General features: G+C 33.9%; 1 protein-coding gene across 3 annotated transcripts in view; it reads right to left on the minus strand.

The window, feature by feature from the left end:
• Rfc1 (replication factor C subunit 1) overlaps positions 1-15246 on the minus strand; it is a 111063-nt gene that overhangs the window by 71678 nt on the left and 24139 nt on the right. For all 3 annotated transcript variants that reach the window (XR_007341062.1, XR_007341061.1, XM_015482039.2), the window contains exons 5-6: positions 1161-1393; positions 397-474 (exon numbers count right to left, since the gene is read on the minus strand). Coding sequence is in view for 1 of the 3 variants with exons in the window: in XM_015482039.2 (XP_015337525.1) it covers positions 397-474; positions 1161-1393 (311 nt within the window). In the remaining 2 variants the exon portion in view is untranslated. The remainder of the gene's footprint in view (positions 1-396; positions 475-1160; positions 1394-15246) is intronic.

Here is a 15246-nt window from a genome sequence, read left to right on the forward strand (position 1 = left end):
AAAAAAAAAAAAAAAAAACTCTAAGGATAAATCTTTTTTTTTTTTTTTAATTTTTTTAATGTTTATTTTTTAGTTATCGGCGGATACAACATCTTCGTTTTGTATGTGGTGCTGAGGATCGAACCCGGGCCGCACGCATGCCAGGCGAGCGCGCTACCGCTTGAGCCACATCCCCAGCCCTAAGGATAAATCTTAAAGTAAAATTATCCCTTGGTCTCATAGATATTTAGAGTTTATAGATATTTAGAGTTTTATATGTTAGATTTTAACTTACTTTACACATAATCTCCAATAAAGCTCAATTCAAAACTAAACTAGAACTATCTTGACTGTTTGCCTAGCTACGGCACATCAAAACATCAAGTTATTAATGATACCTAAGTAAAATGCCAATACCTCTGCATCTTCATCAAGTTGCAATTGCTTGGCGATGACTTCATCGTTTAATATGGAATCATTTGTATTCTGTGAAGGCTATATTTCAAAGAAAATTAAACAGTATCAGCATAAAACAAGTTAAAAATAAGGTGTTTTTTCTTGACTATAATAGCTGATTAAACACACCAATGAGATAAGTATATCAGTAATAGTTGTAACCCACACCAGCCAAAATGTCAACTTTACTGGCAAATCAACATAAGAATGATCACATTGTCCCATGGAAGCACTAATATGAAATCAACAAACACACACTACTGGGCAGGTTAATTTAACTCAGGAGGCTGCTTTGACTAAGTTATAATTTCTATACAGCCAGAAAAAGATGAATCTAACTCCAGTAGAGAAGGTCAAATATAGCATATTCATAAGGGATGTATTTATGACTTCATTTGGGAACAAATCTATTATCTAATTTTGTCTGGTTGAAGTCACAAGTAAAATGAATTTGTATTATGAGAAAACAATTTAAATTCTAAGAACTGTAACTTTTTCTAATAGTCTTCATACCTTTTTCCTGTTTTGAAGTATAAAGAAAAATTATGTAGTATCTTATTTCTTTGTCCTCTAAAATGAGGGCAACACATTTTATCCTAATCACAGGAAAATTGTCTTCATTAATAAAACATGCTGACCCATTTATAACATCCTAATTTCTCCTCTTATTAACATCAGTACATGGCTATCATCTGAAAATTCTTTCTTGCATGTGGAACACTCACTTGTTTTCTTTTGCTTGCTACCATCTTCTTATCCGATCTTTGGACACTTCCAGTTCCAAAATAATCAAGCACTGAGGTTGGTGTAAGTTTTATTGGTGATAAAGGCTTATTCTTGGTCTTAGTGTTTTCTTCATTCTTTTTCATGTTTGATGTTCCAAGATAACTATTTGTAGATCTTCCATTTTCTTTTGATTTAGAGGCTGCTTTCTTACACATAAAGTCGTCATCTTCATCTTACATGGAATATAACCAAATATTTTTTGATAAATATCAATTTCTAAATTATATAAGGCAACTACTTCTACCAGCTTTAGAAAAAGTACAAAAAAGCTTTGGGATGCTAGTAATTCTTTTTCCTTTCCATCTCCTGAACTCAACAGTCACCCCCCTGCATTTACCACTGCCAGGCCTGTAATACACCAACCCAACTACACAAATATTTACTGAGCACCCATTATATGCCAGGTACTGATGATACAAGAGAGAATTAAAAAAAAAAAAAAAAAAAAACCTGCACTCATGCAACTTCAAGTCTACAAGCGAAAACAGATAACAAATATGTACTGTTGAGTTATATGTGCTATGAAGAAGAAACAGAAGTGGGGTGTAGATCAATGGTAGAGTACTTACCTAGCACATGTGAAGCCCTGGGTTCACTCCCCACCAATGAAAAACATTTTAAATTAAAAAAAAAGAAAAGTGATGAAGGATGCTCTTTTAGAGAGTAATCGGGGAAAGTCTCTCTGATAAGTGAACTTTCACAGAACCCTAAAATACAGATACGACCAGCAAGAAGGCTCAGACAACGAAAACTACAAGTGCAAAAGCTTAAAGTAAGTGTGCTTTGAGGTCAATGTGGCCGCAGCACAATAAGAGGGTATGTGCTGCAAGAATCCAGGTGAAAGAGAGAGAAGTCAAATCCTGCAGGACTTTCTAGGTCACACAAAGAATTTCAGATTTTACTATAAAATGAGAATCAACTACAGAACTCTAAGCAGAGAATTCCAACTTAAGTCACATCCCTTGGAGAAGACACTGTACAAGGTTGAAAGGAAAGCAAGGAGATAACTTAGGAAGCTATGGTAGCTCCAGACAAGATGCTGTGTACAGTGGGTTTGCAGACATGGTGAGGAATTGTCAAATTCTAGCTATATATTAAAGGTGTACTATCTTATCAATATCTAACCATTCATTTAAGACTTTAAAATTTTGCTATATTTTATATTTTTTAAAAAATTCCCATTAAAAATTGGTCTTAAATGTCTTTTTAGGACTGGGTATATAGCTCAGTGATCAAGCACTTGCTTAGCATGTACAAGGCCATGGGTTCCATCCCTAGCACAACAAAAGAATTTCTATATATTCATAAGGCTTAGATAGCTAGAAACCCTAAAAATGTACTTCAAAGGGGCCTCAACAAATTTTTATTTGGTTCAGTGACTCACAAAAGAAAAGGCTTTTCAATTTGGTCTATTAACAAAAGAAATTTTTTTTAAAAATCTAAAAGATGACCATGAAGATTAGGTCGAGGGAACAGGAAGGTTTCCTTTATAAACTCAGTATGCAAAACCACATGAGTGGGTCTTACTTCCTCTCAAGGGCTCACTCATTTGACTACCAATATTTGTTAAGGCCATATGATCCAGGAGTTGGGCTATTCCTAATTGGTTCCCACCGAAAAATAAAAGTAATCAATGCTATGTTAAAAGGGAAGAGGGGAGGAGATTTAGCCTTACTTTCTATAAATATATTAAATTGAAATTATAAACTTTACAACATGTAACTTAGAGGTTCCTGGTTACAAATATGGCAAGTAATCCACTATTTAAAGCAAGAGGAGAGATAGATCTCTGAGGATGCCCATACCATTCACTATAGGCTCATTTTCTCTACTAACTGACAGCTCATCCAACCCTTCAAGGGCCTCCAATGAGCACAGATATGTTTATTAGATGGCTTCACATTCTTGGCTATGACCAACTAGGCCAGCCGTGGGCACCTGATCAAGTGGGGCCCATGATCAGTCGGGTTTATTCCTGCACTCCGCGAAACAGGTTAAAGGCCTCCTAACAAATTCCCCATCTTGTTTACTCCAAGCTAGTTTATTTTTATTTTTTTTAACTTACCTGAAACAGAACAATTCTAATTAAAGCACACTTGCTTAACTTTAGTGAAGTCAAACTACTTTTGAGCTTAAAAATTTATCCATAAACCTTTCTAAAGCACATCCAGGGCTTGATATACTTAAATTTCAGTTCAACCATGTTAACAAGAGTCAGCAGACAAGTCAGTCACTCATTCATCTATTCTCTCATTCTCTGCCTATTTGCCAGGTAAAGGAAAGGGGTCTGATTCACAGAGGTTTGGAAAAGCTGGGCAATATTATCACCATTCCACTTAAGTAAATAGCCACGTGAATCACCCATAGTAAGTCTGATAACCACCGAGAATATAATCTAAAATACCTTTCGTTTTCTCTAAAATAACAATGAATTATTATAAAAATTCAAATATTTTATGATTGAGAGCTATTTTACATGCACACCTACACTCAGTTAAGCTAGAGCATAACCAATCAGTAGCACAAAACAACGTATTACTCTCTACAGTCACATGTCACTTAATAACAGAAATATTTTCTGGGAAAAGCATCATTAGTTGATTGCACTGGTTGTGCAAACATCATAGGGTATCCTTATACAAACCTACATTATACAGCCTACTACACACGTAGTCATATGGTACATATATATGGTATAGCCATGATGAATAAAACATACAAGATTAAATAAAACATAAGATACAATGATACAGTAAAAGACATGCTAAACAGGATGCTGCTATTGAAACATGTGATAGTAAACTTTAATTTTTGAAAGTGGAACGAGTACATTCTAAACAATAAAAATATACTAAATATATAAACCAGCAACACAGGTATTTATTAAAGTATATTCTGTACTATACATATTGTATGTGCTATAGTTCTGTACGACTTTGCAGTGCTTTAGGTTTCTTTACAGCGCCATCACCACAAACATGGACAACACAGTACACCATGACCTTAAATCAGGTGTAATGTCACCAGGTAATAAGAATTTTTCAGCTCCATTATAATCTATGGGGCCCCTGTTGTATATGCTCTTTATCATTGAAACATTCTGTTATGCGGTATGTGACTATATCCTACTTAGCAAGCCAAAAAAATATGCAAAATAGCCTTAAAAATTTAAACCAAGAAGAGCATCACTTATATCCTGGCTTTAATAAAGAAAGGAAGAAAAAAAGGGCAGAAGGAAAAAGGAGGGGAGTGGGAGGAAAAATAAAAGGGGAAAAGAGCAAGGGAAGGCAGACTAGAACCTTCCAAGTACAGAAAATCAAAACATCACCTTAAGCAATACCTGCCAAATTAAAAGCATAACCAGTGTATGTAAGATAAGACTTCTAATCTTATCTTAAGTTTAATTATGTTTACATGCTTCATGCATGCTAGGCAAGCACTCTACCACTGAGCCACATCCTCAGCTCATATTTATTTGCTTTAAGTTCAACAACCACAGGAGGGAGGGGGGAGGCAGGAGGGAGTCCCTTAATGGAGAAGAAACAAAAATTAAATTGTCTATGAAATGACAGTGGCTATTCTAGCTTTACACCCACATTAAATACGCCAAGAACAGCTGGGCACAGTGGCACACACCTATAATCCCAGCTATTTGGGAGACTGAGGCAGTAGGATCGCATGTTCTAAACCAGCCTCAGCAATTTAGCAAGACCCTGTCTCAAAATAAAATTTTTAGAAAGGCTGGGGATATAGCCCAGTGGTAGAGTGCTCCTGAGTTCAATCTCCAGTACCACCAAAAAAATAAAACCCAAAACACTAACATTCCATTTCAACTACACTTCAACTTGCTCATAAGTAGTATGACAGAAAACACCAGAATTGAGTGGGTAAGGTCAACTACTATGGGAACAGACTATGGGCAAGAAAAGATGAATAAATTAGGGGACTAATATAAGATAGGCAAGCAAAATGGCCTCACCATAATAATGGCAGTAGAGATTGAGAGAGGAATGAGTATTGTTTATAATAAGGGAAAACAAATAGCCTAAATACCTATTCAAAAGTTCAACCATGTGATGGAATTCTATGCAGCAATAAAATATCTTAATGTAGATCCATATTTATTGATATAAAGATATTCATGGGGCTGGGGTTGTGGCTCAGTGGTAGAGTGCTTGCCTTGCATGTGGTGAGAAACTGCATTTATACTCAGTACCACATAAAAATAAAACAAAATAAAGGTATTGTGTCCATCCACAATTTAAAAAATATTTTTTAAAAAGATATCCATGTCAGGGCTGAGGATGTAACCTAGTGGTTAAAGTGCTCACCTAACATAAGTGAGCCCTGGCTTCAAACTCCCGGCACTGGGAGGGGGGAAAAAAACTTTTCTATAATTTTGTGACTCTGAATAACCATATAAACTTTTGTTTTACTATTATGCTCAACATTTATGAAAATGAGCTATGAAAATGTAAATTAGTATGACTTCTAGAAAGTAACTTGGAAGAACATATCTTTAACCTTAAATTAATTCATATCCTTTAGTGTAGTATTCTTGGAGATATTAGAAGTGTGGAAAAATATATATTACAAATATATTCATCAGGGATGCGAATGTAGCCCAAGGGTAGAGCACTTGCCTAGCATGCACAAGCCCTGGGTTTGATCCCCAGGCACACTATTAGGAACGTGAACAGTGTAGGCAATCAAAATAATCAAAACTGGGGAAAGGTTTAAATAAATTGTGGTCTAACCAGTCAATGGATTCATGCAGCTGTTAAAGATCAAGCCAAAATTTCAAGGTTCAAAAAACTGATGACAACAGTTTTAAAAAAAAAAGCAGAATGCATCAGTTCTTTTACATTAGTCCTAACATTCTAGGTCTTACACCAGTTTAAAAGGAGGGCTTCTTCATGAGCCTCCCCTGCTAGTAACCTTTACAAGATTGAAAAGCAATGAGCTACTCTCTGAATACATGGGTTTAAACTTAACAAATGTCTTCAAGCTACAGGTCCCAAAAAATGTACTATTCCTAACACAGACACAGTTTTATAAACATTTTCATAATTTTTCAATAAGAAAGTAAATCACACATGGATCTCCAAGAAAAAATCATGGAAGTGAAATTTCAAGTATATTTTCACTATATTAAGCAAAAATTACATACAAGTCCCACAAAATAAGTAGCTCTCCAGACCCCTTGGAAAGTAGGAGGAATTCTGGGGAATGAAGTTATAAAAGAGAAAAGAAGAGACAATTCTCAAGGACAACTCTCTTGTTTTGACACTTCTTCAATGCCTCCTGATTTGTGTTCTTTCCCACACTCCTTACAGTTGTGGGAGTGATTAACAACAAAAGGAAATTCATGATCCTAAGAAAAGTGATATTTGTGACAAATATAAGGGTTTCACAACTAGAGTACGCTCTGTCACTAATATCTGAAGGATCCTGTCATGTGGCTTTGATGAAACCAGAAAATCTGAAGAAAGAGCAGTCCTACTGTCTACACACACGATGACTGTTGAAAAGGTTGTTGTAAAGCTCCTTAGACCTCAGTATTCCAGGGTTACACAAATATATTATGGAGAAAAAAGGCAGAAGAGGCCAAAGATGCAACCAGCTGCTTGCAAGGACACAGTCATTTAACAGGTGTTGCTGTGACCATCCTCACATAAAATCAATATTTGACAATCCAACACATTGTGTAGAGATGAAACATTCCTCTTTTTTCACATTTACCATTTGCTAACAAACCTAAATTTGTTTCTGCTTTGTCAGAAGCCAAAGGCAAACTATGTTCTCATCTCCCCAGAAACTTATAATAAAATAATGATAAATAGATCTAAGTCAAATTTCTGAGAACTAGGTGAAAATCATGGGCAACTGAACACTTAAAACTTCCCTCCAAGATATCTGTTTCCTTATGAAAACACCATTTATTTTCATTAAAGACAACATAAACTCAAATGTGGTAACAACAACCAAGTAAACTAGCATTATCCAACACACAGCAGAGGAACTGCCTGGAAGAGAAGATTGCTTTGACACTCTGAATTAGATACATTCATTTATTTAGACAGATAACAAATAAAAGAAAAAGAGAATAATGTGCAGGTCCATATGAAAATCTATTTACAAACCAAAAAGAAAAAAAATCTCATCTGGAGTTCATACTGCTGAGAATATGACCTTTCCAAATGGATCTCTGAATATCCTAATTCTGACTTTCTTTCCTTTGGTCTGGAACACATCAAACCAAATTAATGGAGCGATCTCATTATAGAAATTAACAATAATTTACTCAGCAACAACTCAAAAACTAAAAAGAGGACCTAGACATTTAAAGCCTGTTTCTATGAAGTTCCTTTTCAATACTTCTTTGAGTTAAAGCCCTAAATTGTCCTTTTGGTTTTGGAGCTAGAGAAAGGTTCATACATTTGTCAAGCCACCAGGAAGTATTCATTAATTAAGTAGAAGAGAAACTATACATAACTTCTTTGTCTGTTTATGTGGTGAAACATTCTATACATATCACTGTAATAAAACTTCTGAGACTGTTCATCTTTAATCAAGAAACCAGATCTCATGATTCATTACCAATGAATCCTCTTAGAATCAAATGGAATCCATTATACTTTTTATATACTTTTTATAATTTGTGGAGTCTTGTAAGGTAGTTAAGGAATAATAACAGAAAAATTGTAAGAGCTTGAAATATGATGTTATCCACCACACAGGTATCAAGCCCACTGGATCTCACAGAAAAAGTAAAAAGAGGGAGCACACCTGAACATCTGGCCAAAGTACATGACCCAAAACGTCTTACAATTCAAAGTCTTCAAAACAAACAACAGAAGGAACCCTTACTGGCCAGAGTTAAGGCAGTGATTCTGCAATGCAACTCCCCACACACAAGAGGAGGAAGGGAATAGTGCTGGGCTCAGTATTAAAGCAAAGTATAAATCACCTGCATGTTAATTTGATAAAGACAGCCAGGCACTGTGGCACATGCCTGTAATCCCAGCAACTGGGGAGGCTGAGACAAGAGGATTGCAACTTAGCAAGGTCCTAAGAACTTAGCAAGATCCTGTCCCAAAATAAAAAATACAAGGACAGGGGATGTGGCTCAGTGGTAAAGCACCCCTGGGTTTAAACTACAGTACAAAAAAAAAAAAAAATTCTGTCCCTTAAAACAAGCTTAATAATTTTGCCAATGATTAAGAAAGAAATTAAAAGATAAATCTATCAAATATATAGAGGTGGTTTTGGGTCATAGCTCAGTAGTAGAAAGCTTACCTAACACGCTCAAAACCCTGGATTCAATCTCCAGCATCACACAGAACAACAACAATATATGCAGAAGATGTGAAATCAGATTACAGAAAAAATGTAAGTAGATGAGGGACATTCAAAGATCTACTAGATTCTTCCACCGTGAAACTTGTGCAACCTTAGATTAAAAATTGCTTCTCTAAGAACATGTTTTCTCAATCAGCCTTAATATTAGGTAGTTTCAAAGATAAAATTAGAAAAATATGAAAAATGGGCTATTCAATAAATTCTATTTTATTCCACGAAGGCATTAAAAAGCATTTGAAAAAAGTTATAGATCGACATACATAGTATTTAAAATTCCCCCTGTCTTTCAGTCTGGAGACACGAACTTCAAATAAAATAATAGGTTCCTATGTAAAAGATAACTGTAATTAAAATACAAGTAACAATCTAATCTGATATAAATCTGTGAAAGTTTATGAACTAAAATTTTAAATTAGACTCTCAAAACGTATAATGGAAAAAACTATAAAATAGAACTACTAATTTATAAACTATGTATTATTCCTTCTAGTATACATACACAATACTAAATTTCCATGTCAAATCTTACCAAAACTTTTCACACTTAGCTCAAATTCCCTCTCCTCCAGGAAATATTTCCTGAACTTCCAAAATTTAAGTTACCTCATTCATGCCTGAAAATCCTTCCAAGATATTTCTATCACTGTTAATTTTCCCCCCATAACTATTATGTAAAAGTATTATCTCCCCAATAGACTTTTTAAAAAATATTTACTTTTTATTTGTAGTTGGATACAATACCTTTATTTTACTTATTTTTATGTGGTGCTGAGGATCGAACACAGGGCCTTGCACTTGCTAGGTGAGCAGTCCACCACTGAGCCACAACCCCAGCTCCACCATAGACTTTAATAGTGTACTTTAATCCAGAATACAATTATGCATACAGTGTATACATCACTTTTATTTAATAAATAAATTAGTAATAATTTAATATTATTAAATAAATGTATTATTATATTATTAAATAAATGTATTGATCATTCCACAATGTATATATTTATGTGTGTATATATATCCAAACATCACTTTGTAACTGACAAATAATTATTATTTGTCATTATTATTTAGAATTGAAAATATATGCAATATATTTAAATTTTTTTTTTAATTTAAGTACTGAAATTTAATATTAAAAAAAACAGATAACACAATAAGGATACGAAACCTGAAATCAGCCCAGAAACTAAGAAGATGAAAATGTAATACAGTTAGTTGATTCTAGAAAAAAATTAAGGAGAAACTGAAAACTGGAAAAGAAAAAGCTAACTTAATAGCAGCCCATGGCTTTGTTTTGTTTTTTTAATTTTTCAGGAGTGTTTTGACCTATAAGATAAATAGGAGTCGAAAGGAAAAGGAAAATGGTTGGGGCAGAAGGACCCTAATAAAAACACTGTGCCCAGAGCATAGCTTTATGAAAATAAACCCTGTGCTATTACTCATAATACAGGTAGATAAGCTACACTCTTAAAAATGCTACATAGCTTCAAGAAACACTACTCCTTTTAAAGTGGTCATATTTTTTGTGAACTGCCAATTCATAAAGTAATGAAGCACAAACAGGCTCACATCAACAATACAATATCCAAAAAAGGAAGAGAAAGAAAAATTGAACTCATACTATTAAATTCTATGCAGAAGTTTAAAAGAATGAGACAGAGATCTTTTAAAATTGAAAGAGGTAGACTGAGGAAGGGGGCAGGAGGAACAGGAAAAGGGAGAAGAGAAAGGGAGGGAGGGAGGAAGGGCAGACTAAGACATTAAATTATGAAAAAGCAAGCTAAATATGCATATATACATACAAGTACAAGTGTGTTTAATATAGCTATGTAAAGCAAAGGAGTTACATGAGGGAAATGGAACATATACTCATTTGATTTAAAACCATGTTAAACTAAATACTTCATCCATCCTCAAAAATTCTCAGCTCAGTTTCTTTTATACAGAATCTTAATGTATAAATTAATATTAATCTTTAGCAATAATCAAACAATATACAGTTCTTGGTTTCTTCTCCAAGGAATCTTTCTGCCTCAAAACATCTAGGTTTCTCTGAAAACATGTCTAAAAGGCTCCCTATCATACACAGAATTTATACCCATTTGTTCATACATAAAACTATGTCTGAAAATTAGCAAAAAAATACTATAGGAACCTCCAGTAATATTTTCTGCTCTGTTTTTCCAAATCGCAGGTCACTGGTGTTACACAGTAACCCAGAGAACAAAACAACACCAATTTTTTTTTCCTCACTTAACACCCACCGAATAATTATAACATAAAGAACACTAACTGCCTCTGGGATTATGAGCTCAATAAAATTAGCAGTCATAAACAATTGTTGAGTGAGGAAAACCCCCACCTTTTTGGATCAAACAGTGGCCCAATGAAACTGCATATTGAAAGGTCATCTTTACCAAACAAAACTCAAGGCCTCTCACTTCATTAAACAGCTGAAAGTAAATATATTTACCCAGTACAACAAGTATTTGGGTTTTTACCAACCCAGAAGAACATTTTACTAGTCAATGGTTAGCTATGAAAAGATTTACAAGCAATTTTTTCCTTTTCCTATAACATGGAAAATTAATGTAATTAAATTAGTCTTTAAAAAAAATCAATAAATCCTAGAAGACAGATTTAATCAAAGAGATGATCAAAAATATTTGTCATCAAGTTAATGGTAAACCTAAATGCCTGTATAATAATATGGTCTAAAAGGCTATATAATAATATAAACAAAAATATTTGAAATCTACATTATTCCTAAATCTGTTTTGCACTGTTTAGAAAATTATGTAAAAGAAATAAAATGTAAGCCATATATGTGATTTTAAATAGTCTCATAGCCACATTTAAAAAGTAAAAAGTAAAGTTAATTTTACCAATGGTTTACTTTACTTAATCAAATATATCCAAATTGTTATCATTTCAACATGGGATGAATACTAAAAAGCCAGTAAGATAGTTTACCTTTTTGTAGGAAGTCTTTGAAATCTTTTTTTAAATAAATTTTATTGTGTATAGTTAAGGCATACAAAAATTATGTATGTGATTCATACAGTCAGTAAAATGGATTTTACAGTGAAGCAAATTAACATATCTATCACCTCACATAGTTAGCCATTTTTTTTTTGGTCTGTTTTTGTGGTAAGAGCAACAAAAATCTACTCGTTCAGCAGTAATCCCAAATACAATTTGATTAGCTGAGTTCTCTTTTATGCATCAGATTTCTAGACTTTGTTCATAGTACACATCTGCTACTTTGTAACTTCTGACCTGTATCTCCCGGTTTTCCCCCTCTACCCTCTTGGTAATTGCTGTTTTATTCACTCTGGGAAATCATGCAATATTTTTCTTTATGCACATGGTTTATTTCACTTAACATGTCCTCCAAGTGGCATATGCCCATATCACCTTCTTGCAAAGAAGGCTGAATATTCCATTGTATACATATATACAATTTCTTTATCTGTTTGTTTCCATGTCTTGGCTATCATGCATAATGCTTTAACAAATGTGGGAGTGCAGATATCTTTACAAGGTGATGATTTCATTCCCTTTGGCTATATGTCCAGAAGAATGATTGCTGAGCTAACTGGTAGTAATATTTTTAATTTCTTTAGCAATTCCCAAACTGTTTTCCATAAAAATTGTACCAATCTATATTCCTACCAATAATGTAAATGTATTCCCTTTTCTACACACTCCTTACATTTTTTTTTATCTCTCAACTTTTAGATAATAGCTACGTTAACAGGTAGGAAATGATATCTCACAGTGGTTTTACATTTCCTTAATGATTAATGTTGTTGAGTACCTTCATAATCAGTTGACCATTCTTAGTATTCTTTGGAGAAATGTCTAGTAAGGTCCTTTGCTCATTTTTTTAATTGGGTTATTTGCTGTTCTACTACTGAGATGTATGAGTTCTTTATAAATTTTAGATATTTAACACTTATTTAGATATGTGGCTTGCAAACATTTTTCCAATCAGTTAAGTTGGCTTTTCGTTTTGCTGATTATTTCCTTTGCTGTTCGATGTCTGTATTTTACTCTCACAACACACACATTTGAGAGTAATCACATTTCAAGTGATCAAGAGTCACATGTAACTAGTAGGTGCCATATTGAACAGTGCACATCTATAACAAAAGTGAGTCAAAGACCATTTCCAAAGTTCTAAAACATAATCGCATAATCAACAGAAAGCACTAAGTACCTAAACAAAAGTAGAATCTGCCTTTAAACGTAGACATAGGTTTATGAATAGAGTCAAAACATATTCAGAATTTACTATGTGTCAGTCCCTATTTTTAAGAACTTTTCAGGTATTAATCAATTGATATAACGCCACTCACTGATGTAGGTACTAGTAACATCCCCCTTTTACATATCTAGAAACAAAGACAAGATAAAATAGGTAAAGATTTAAGCAAGGTAGCCCAACACAGTGATGCACCCTGGAATACCAGCAGCTTGGGAGGCTAAGACAGGAGGATCACAAATTCAAGGTCTGTCTCAGCAATTTAGTGATACCCTAAGCAACTTAGTGAGACCTATCTCAAAATAAAAAGGGCCAGGAATGTGGCTCAGTGGTACATAGCCCCTGGGTTAAATCCTCAGTACCAAAAAAGAAAAAAGAAAAAAAAAATATTTAACCAAGGCTATGCTACAAGAAAAACATCAAAGGTTGAGTTTTTTAAATGAGAATATAAAAGATGAGCATAAAATAAAAGATACAGTATGGAATAGTAAACAAAAACTATATTTTGGAACTAACAGATTTTTATAACCAAATTATGTTATATAATACCTTTTTTATAAGATGCTTCAAACTCTAAATAAATCATGTTATTTTAGATTAGAATTTGTATTTTTTTTAAATAGGGCCTAACTGAGTTGGTTAGGTCTCGCTTTTTTTTAAAAAAAAATATTTTATTTTTATTTTCAGCGGACACAACATCTTTGTTTGTATGTGGTGCTGAGGATCGAACCCAGGCCACAGGCATGCCAGGCGAGCGCACTACCACTTGAGCCATATCCCCAGCCCCTAGAATTTGTATTTTTAAGCTCTTATTACCACAAACATTTCATTTAACTTTAATTAGTAATGTAAAATGAATATGTTTAACATCTAGTATTGAAAATTAGTTCTAGCTTAAAGAAAAAATAAAGAATTGTTTTAAGATCATGGATTTTCAGGTAATTTGTTAGGCTCAAGAACTGTACTTTTCTTTTCTGAAACCCTTATTGTATGTCTGATCGTATTATGCTAATTTACTATGGACTTTTTAATAGTCTCAATCTCATTCACTTATCATTTCAAAGAACAAAAAGTACAAGCCAGGCAAGGTGGCAATGGCACAGGCCTATAATCCCAGCAGCTCAAGAGGCTGACACTGGAAGATCAAAACTTCAAAGCCAACCTCAGCAACGGCAGCGACATGTTAGGCAACTCAGTGAGACCTATCTCTAAAAAAATTACAAAAAAGTAGGGCTGGGGATGTAGCTCAATGGGTGAGTGCCCCTGAGTTCAATCCCCAGTAACCCCCACCCCGTCCCCCCCAAAAAAGTACAAGAAGATAAAGGCAGGCAAGAATAGAGCTAGTTTCTTTCCTATATTTCAGTTCTAAGGAAAAAATAGAAAGCTGCATAATAAGCATCACATTAGATGGGTACAATGTACCCCAAAACTTTGCCCTACAACAAGCAGATAATGCTTACTTACAAAATGATACAAACATTACCTAATGGTCATAAAAAGTTCAGATAAAATGCTAGACATCTCTTCAGTATACACATTCAAAATTCCTCTACTGAAAAACAGTCCTGTGTTAAAGAAAATCTCTGATCAACCCTTAAACTGTCTGACCCCTTTTGTGTACTTAAAATCACAAGATAACACTAGTCTGATCCACAGTTGAAGGCCATGGCAGTTTACACACTGCTGTTTCAGGGTGCTACTGCAAAGCCTGATCACACCACCTTCAGTTACATAACAAACCTACTGCCATTTGTTTTCATTATCCCACCCACACACTCAAAACTTCACAAAGGTGGCCAGATAAGAAGGGGAGGGGGGCCTTAAAAAAATAGACCTCATTTATACAATGTGTCTGAGCAAATTTAGCAACAGGAGAAGGTTAGAAGTTCCAATGTGCCTCTGTCATAACAAAGAAATACATCAGTTTGCTAAAAATGTTTCAAAAATATGTTCACATCATTTACATTCTGCCTTTGATCAATTTGAACAATTTCATCAATAAATGCCTCATATAATGTTCACGTGTATGCTTTTTTTTAGGGTTTTTTTTTTTTTTTTCCTTTTGACTGCCTAGCAGTAAATGTGTCAGGTACTGGGCTTGGCTCTTACATATAGATCATGCCATGTTATTCTGGTTAGGGTCTCCTCTAGGAGTTAAAAATACTAAATCAAAATGACTTTACCACTAACTTATCTGAAGCCTCCCCCCACCATGAAAATATAATTCAGAGATTCTCATACAAATAAACAACTTTTCATGAAACTTTAAGATTAGTACACAATTATTTATAAATATCTTTTGTTCTTTGATCACTCTTACAACTGATCAAATAAATTTAAGTACAAAAACCATCATATATATATATATATATATATATATATATATATATATATAT

The sequence above is a fragment of the Marmota marmota genome, unplaced genomic scaffold (genome assembly GCF_001458135.2).
Source record: "Marmota marmota marmota unplaced genomic scaffold, marMar, whole genome shotgun sequence".
Lineage (NCBI taxonomy): Eukaryota > Metazoa > Chordata > Mammalia > Rodentia > Sciuridae > Marmota > Marmota marmota.